Source organism: Odontesthes bonariensis, chromosome 24, assembly GCF_027942865.1.
Source record: "Odontesthes bonariensis isolate fOdoBon6 chromosome 24, fOdoBon6.hap1, whole genome shotgun sequence".
NCBI classification, from domain to species: Eukaryota; Metazoa; Chordata; class Actinopteri; order Atheriniformes; family Atherinopsidae; genus Odontesthes; species Odontesthes bonariensis.
The window spans coordinates 15,160,315-15,167,139 of record NC_134529.1 but is presented as its reverse complement, the minus strand read 5'-3'; the positions used below and the strand labels follow the sequence as shown (position 1 = coordinate 15,167,139).

The 6,825-nt window shown below is 41.3% G+C and overlaps 1 protein-coding gene and 1 non-coding gene across 4 annotated transcripts; both read left to right on the top strand.

Moving 5' to 3' along the window:
• Positions 1 to 224: 224 nt before the first annotated feature.
• On the top strand, positions 225 to 297 carry trnat-ugu (transfer RNA threonine (anticodon UGU)). The gene has a single exon. It is a non-coding gene; the product is annotated as a tRNA-Thr (tRNA).
• Positions 298 to 1,321: 1,024 nt separating this feature from the next.
• On the top strand, positions 1,322 to 6,825 carry zc3h14 (zinc finger CCCH-type containing 14). 3 transcript variants are annotated; one of them, XM_075459389.1, is made up of 17 exons: positions 1,322 to 1,451; positions 1,778 to 1,820; positions 1,903 to 2,017; positions 2,108 to 2,148; positions 2,298 to 2,466; positions 2,560 to 2,782; positions 3,006 to 3,169; positions 3,816 to 3,916; positions 4,012 to 4,170; positions 4,291 to 4,359; positions 4,585 to 4,729; positions 4,841 to 5,046; positions 5,182 to 5,320; positions 5,412 to 5,551; positions 5,974 to 6,056; positions 6,143 to 6,249; positions 6,601 to 6,825. In XM_075459389.1, exons 1-17 carry the CDS (start codon positions 1,416 to 1,418, stop codon positions 6,602 to 6,604), a joined length of 1,944 nt encoding a protein of 647 aa, XP_075315504.1. In that variant the 5' UTR covers positions 1,322 to 1,415; the 3' UTR covers positions 6,605 to 6,825. The 3 variants fall into 3 exon arrangements, with proteins under 3 accessions (XP_075315504.1, XP_075315503.1, XP_075315502.1); XM_075459388.1 differs by having other exon boundaries at positions 2,560 to 2,881; positions 4,844 to 5,046; XM_075459387.1 differs by having other exon boundaries at positions 2,560 to 2,881.

Sequence of the window (6,825 nt, the reverse complement as noted above, 5' to 3'; positions counted from 1 at the left end):
ACATTGGTAAGTGAATAAAACTCAACCAGTTCCTGTTGGGCAAAAGATGGTGTGTGATGCAATCCAACGTTACATGACCAGACTATCTATAGATTTAATTAACTGACATTACACCTTACAACTTTTTTTAATGAATGCCTTATTTGTGGAAGGATGTGGGGTGATTTGCAGATCAGTTGAATTATGTAAATGTATTAATTTTTATTTTTATTACTTAGCACACAGGCTCCATAGCTCAGGGGTCAGAGCACTGGTCTTGTAAACCAGGGGTCGTGAGTTCGAATCTCACTGGGGCCTAGTTTCACCTTTAGTGACTTTAGGTTACCAAAGGTGAGGTGAGTGGATTAACCGGAAGGCTGAGCAAGATACTGTACCATGCCTCCCAGGCGCTGTGAGTGGCTGCCCACCAGTGCATGGGATCTGTCTCAAATGCTGTGTGTATGTGTGTGTTCAACCTGTATGGGTCAAATGCAGAGAGTAATTTTGTGAGGCACCTGGCTAACATGATAATAAAAGTAATCTTAATCTTATTTTCATTAAGTAGTTTTCAGGTCAGCTGGCCTTAGAGGCATAGATACATGATACAATTATTTCTGCCTATCTGCTCTATCAACTTAAATGAGCTAAAAATATGAAACAAACGTGTTTAGTTTTACAATATTCACTAAATTTAATCAAGAAATGATGCACACTTTCGCATAAAGGGGGATTGATTTGTCCTTTTTTTTTTAATCACAATGGTAAAGACGAAAACTGTTTGAAAGGATCTAAAAAACATTCCAAAGGCTACAAATCATTCGCCAAAGACCTTCAGAGCCCCGATTAAACTATTTGCAATGTTATCAGTGTTATCAATAAAGTATCTGTGTATCTACATGTAAACCATGTGGAAGAAGTGTGAAAAAATCTGTGTGGATTGTGGAGAAAATTCAAGAGTTCTGAAGTCAGCCTGTCGGGGTTATAAAATGGACCTTCTAAGCCAGGACAGAAGCAGAGGCAGAAAGAAGTCAGGGGGATCTTGGTTTTTGGAAGTGATGGTGACCATTTCATGCTCATAAATAAAAGCAACACAAGTTATGTGATACGATAAGATGTAAACTGAGAACTGAGGGGGCCGGTTGCTGGACCTTTGGAAGAGTAATGTTGTTCTATTATTGCCTTATATATGATTATATCTGCCTAAAACTCCTGGGTTTACTTTGTCACGTTTTGCGTTTAACTTGCATGCAGGTCGGTTAAACTTTTTTCTTTCTTTTTTCTCTCTTTTTTTAAGGGCATTACGGTAAACGTTTTTCGTATCTATTCCGTAACCTTCGGCAGTCACGTGATCTACGTCATTATTTTTCCCTGGCTGGTTAGTGGTGTTGTAGAAACAGTTATTTCTTTGTTAAATTACTTGAATATAAAAAGCAAACATGGAAATTGGGACTGAAATAAGCAAGAAGATCAGAGTGAGTAACAATGCTGGTTAAGTTTGAAAAGTCTGCCTGGTTTACGTTAACGTAACTCAGACGCTGCTAGCTCATTAGCTTGCTAGCTTGACCGTTTCAGGCAAGCAGAATATCATTTGTTATGATTTACAAGGCCGAGGGTTTGATTCTAGACTTGATAACTTGTTCAAACGGCTGACTTCTTTATGTACGGCAACTTCTTGGGTTGCTATGTTGTCGGCTCATACTTATTGCTTAGATTTTTGGTAGTGAATGATAACGGCTAGCATGCTATCCATGCTTTGTACAGATGACTTAATTTTACATGTGCCATTGATGTGTTTTAGGCTGCTATCAAAGGCAAACTCCAAGAGCTTGGTGCATACATTGGTAAGTGAATAAACTCAACCAGTTCCTGTTGGGCAAAAGATGGTGTGTGATGCAATCCAACATTATGTGTTTTCACTTGCAGATGAGGAGCTCCCAGACTATATCATGGTAATGGTTGCAAACAAGAAAACCGCCCAACAGATGACTGACGATCTCTCACTTTTCCTCGGAAACAACACGGCTAAATTCACAGCATGGTACGATTAAAGCAAAGTTTTTAGTTTCTTGGTTGCAACAGGATAACGTCTACCTTTTTATTCTAACCCTAATTTTTTGGCTTATTTCAGGCTACATGGTGTCTTAGAGAAATTAAGATCTGTTGCTGGAGGTAAGTCGGACTCTAATAAAAGCCTTTAAGGATCTCTGCATTTTTATTTTTTATCATTTAGCAAGTTTGTCTGTTATAATGATATGTTGTCCTGTAAATTATATATATTTCATGTTTTCTTCTCCTACTTGACTGCGTGTTTCTTTCAGAGCCTGCATCCCTCAGCCAGCTGGAGTCTGACACTGTAACTGCTGCTGAGACGAATCAATCATCTTTAGGTGAAAACGGACGAGCAGACGAGTTGAAAGTGTTGACAGTGTCGAGCTCGCGATCTGATAGGACTGAAGCCCGCGTGTCCAGTTCTGCTCATGAAAGCAGGTTAATTAAAAAAAAATTGTACTCGCACTCTGAATCACAGAGTTTACACGTGGATTATCTTAAAAAACATATTCTTCATTTCGTTGTTAACAGGAAAGATGCTTTAGACATGGCCTCCTCCAGACTTACCTCAACTATTAAGCCCCTCATGGAGCCCCTCCCCTCAGAGGCTATTATCGACATCAAACCAGATATAGATGATGATCTTATTGCTGAGGAACCTGTTGAAATTGGCAACAACCACGGTCGTTTACGCCGTGCTGCTAGTAGGCCCACCGCTGAAATCTACAGACCCGGTCAGAGCAAGTTTACCTCAGTAAGTACTGTGGACATGTATCGACCCACTGAAGGATCGTCTCATATGAGGCAGCAGGATGGCAGGAGCAGCAGAACCTCCAGAACTGGATCCAGCAAGGTGCCGGGAGGGCCTCTTTTTAACACGAATCATTTCTGCATATTATGCTCAGTTTTTGTTGGCAACATATTAGAAAGGTGTGATGAGGGCCCCATAATAATGTTGTTATTCATGTGTTGCACAGCAAGAAGAGTTGTCACGGAAGCGAAAGGCACCGGTAGCAAGTTCTGTCACACGTGTGAACCGAGCAGCAGACGAAGACAGCGACGATGCTGAAGAAGAGGAGACAAGTTACAGTGGCCGAGGCCTGTCCAGCAGAGTGTCCCTCCCGTCCAAACCAGAACGGAAGTCAGTTTTAACACCTTACATCTCATTTAAGATTTTTGCCTATATATACATAGGGCTGTGACTCGATTAAAATTTTTAATCGTGTTAACTACAGGCTTTGAAATTAATTGATCGCATATACTTTATCCTTTAGAAAATTAACATTTTCAACAATATTTCAACAAACACAGAACATATCCCTATTTGAAATCTGAATGTAGCATGCATGAAAACACAGTATATAGAATCTTGGATGTTAAGCTGCGTTGGGCCCCCGTTAGCTTCCACGCTAGCTGCTACATGTTTAGCGTTGAGGTGATATTTGAGGCTTGATATGCTGCGGTGATGCGCGAATTCCTTGTTGCATAATCTGCACACAACCACGCTCTTGTCGACGCTTCCATCCGTCTGTATTTAAAAATAAAAAATAAAAAAAATTATAGTGTGCGATTAAAATGCGTTATTTTTTTTAACGCGCTAATATGTGTGTAGTTAATTAATCGAAATTAACGCGCTAAAGTCCCAGCCCTAATAAATATATATATATATATATATATATATATATATATATATCTTCTGTATTCCTTTGTATGGCTGTAACTTTGGCTGTAACTTCCTTTGTATGCTTTCCTTGATTTTAACAGTGTTGCGGTTTGTATCGTTTCAGACCTACTCTCCCACCAGCCAAGCAAGCCAATAGAAATCTGATATTGAAGGCCATCTCTGAGGCACAAGACTCGATAACCAAAACTACAACCTACCCAACGAGTATGTTGTGCATTAAGCCTTGAACACGCTGTGGTTTAACTTCAGGACATGAAGTTATCACTTATCACTACCTCTTATCTGCCCTTCCCCTGCAGTGCCGCAGAGACAGACTGTTCCTGTGGCGCCTCGCACTCGCCTGGCAAGCAGTGATGAGATGACTGCAGCCATCCAGCTTGTCCAGGAGCACCTTCACAGCTTGGCCCCCAGGGACCAGGCCTACGCCACTGTAGATCTTCCTCCCTCCAGAGCGACAGGTGTGCAGAAAGTTTAACTTGGCTTTAACTTATCAAATATTATTTGGAATGTCTTCTTTTAATGTGCTCCGCCAAATTCACTGTTTAAGGTGATGCTTTTATGTTGTGCTTTCCTTCCAGCGCCAACCAGATCGTTAGCTTCACGCCTTCAGTTGGAGAACAGTGACAGAAGAGAGCAGAATGAATATAGTGAGTATTTCTGCTTCAGTCTGCCAGTTTTAGACAAAGTTTCTGTCTACACCAGATGATGAAATAAAGGTTTTTATGAATGTTGATTATTCTGTCACTTTTAGTGGGAGCTTCAGGGCCTAATAGGTTGAACATTTGGTAGATTTTCTCCCTAAAAAAAATGTTTAAACAACTTCAGAATCCTCAGATCTGCTTAAAACTTCCTGCTTTACATTTTTGCATTAGTCATCCCTCCAGGTGGGGAAGTCACCGCCAGCTGTGAGCCAAAGACATGCGATACGCGCTCTTTCATAGTGAGTCGACCACTGATGGAAGAATCTCCTCTTAGAGTTCCAGTCCAGCCTGCTTTACCTCGCACTGTCCAGGCCAGGTACACTCCCAGTATTGTACTCAAATATTGTTCAACCTAGCCATTCATCAATGAGGATAGATGGGTTCCACTGTAGGATTGTCATTTTCTCCAATGTTTGTCTCACACTAGTAGAGAGGGGGGTGATTCTGCCAGTCCCAAGTTCATAGTGACATTAGATGGGGTACCAAGCCCGATGGGCAACCTTGGAGACGGAGATATGGAGCTGGATGATGTGAGACCGCCCACAAAGGACACCGTTTTATCTGGCCATGTCCATAGAGAGTCCAAACTCAGCATCTTTCATAGGCTTCAAGGAAGAGTCGCCTCATCAGAAGGTGGGGTCTCAGCAGAGTTTTTCTTTACTGTACCCTGAGATAAAACTCGATTTATCAACCGGATTTCAAAATACAGTTAGTAAATCAGTGCATTAGTCATTTTATTTGCCTCTACCTTGTGTCCCGTGTTGACAGATGAAAGGATAGACATTGAGATGACTGAGGAGGACACCGTCCCTGGGAAGAAACAGAAGGTCATGGAGCGCTGCAAGTTCTGGCCAGTGTGTAAAAGTGGAGATGAGTGTTTGTACCATCACCCGACAACTCAGTGCAAGTAAGGAGTGGTGTTAAAAACGGTACAAATGATGGGGGATTCAATCCTTTTAATCACGATTCTTTTGTGTGTGTGTTTTATTTTTCCGAAGGACTTTTCCCAACTGCAAGTTTGGGGATAAATGCTTGTATGTGCATCCTAATTGTAAATACGATGCCCGTTGTACCAAGCCAGACTGTCCCTTCACCCACGTCAGCCGCAGGAGCGCTGTTGCTCCTCCACCCAGACCAGGTGACCCCTCACTGCCTTTATCGTTCACTGGGTAAACACGTACTGCCTGTCCTGCTGGGCTTTTCTTTTTACTCATACTGCACTGAGACGTTTTCACCAATAATCAAAAAAAGGTGGCATTAAAAAGATTTTTGGTTGTTATGTTGCAACTAGAATGCCAGGATAAAATACGTTCTATTGAGATAAATTAGGTGTTAGTTAGCACCTTCCTCAGCCATTCTCACATCCGTTTAAGGTTAGCACGTACCTACTTTAAATATAACGCAGCTGAAACTCCAATCAAGCTGCCAACAGTTAAGTCCCGTTTTTCGTAAAACAGAATAGAAAATGGAGGCTAAGCTACATCTAGGACTGGAGTAAATCAGCAGAACACACAACTTTCTGCTAGTTTGTATCTAACTCTTTTTTTTGTGTGTTCACAGCAGCGCAACCTGTACAAACTACGACCGTGTGTCGATTCTTCCCAGAGTGCAAGAAAATGGACTGTTCGTTTTATCATCCCAAGGTAAACACAAGTGTCACGTAGCACGAAAGCCATTTGTTACACGGGGGATTTGTTGCCGAACTGACTTTTTCTCCCCTTATCTTCAGCTTTGTCGCTTTTCGACGCAGTGCAAACGAGCCGGGTGTACCTTCTACCATCCAACCACAGCTGTGCCGCCGAGACACGCTCTTAAGTGGACTAAAGCTCAGAGCAGGTGAACAGATGGTCGTACATCAGATAAAAATCACACAGTATTTAGTTTCACAAAGACAGAATTTTTCTCAGGCTGTGGATAAAGGAATCCTTTACATTGTAGAATCTCCACCAAACCACAAGGATTCAGCTCAACCTCTACATAACAAGGCTTCACCCAATTAAACGCTTTCATTCATGATCAAGAGAAAGCCATTCGTTTTCATTGTCTGCGTCTCCTAATTGTGAAATTATTTTTAGATAAAATCAAAGAAAAAGTCATCAAGAATCAGGCTGATGTGAAGCTTGTTAAGAAATGTTGGAGATTTTTTTTTTTTTTCACGGCACTAATGAACTTCTTTCTGTCTCGCAGCTAAGTAAGTCCAGAGAGTCCAGCGGAAGCTCGGCGGTCAACGCGTCAAACTGTGGAGGAGCTTTTTTTAACTGTTGTTTTTTTTTTTCTGTAGGTTCATCTTCTGTTTCGTTTCCTTTTCATGTGTTGTTTTGGAATTATTTTTCAAAAAAGTATTTTGTAAGTTGAAAGCTGGAGGTTTTTGCTGATGTGCCCAAAATATTAAAAACTTACATTTGATGTTTA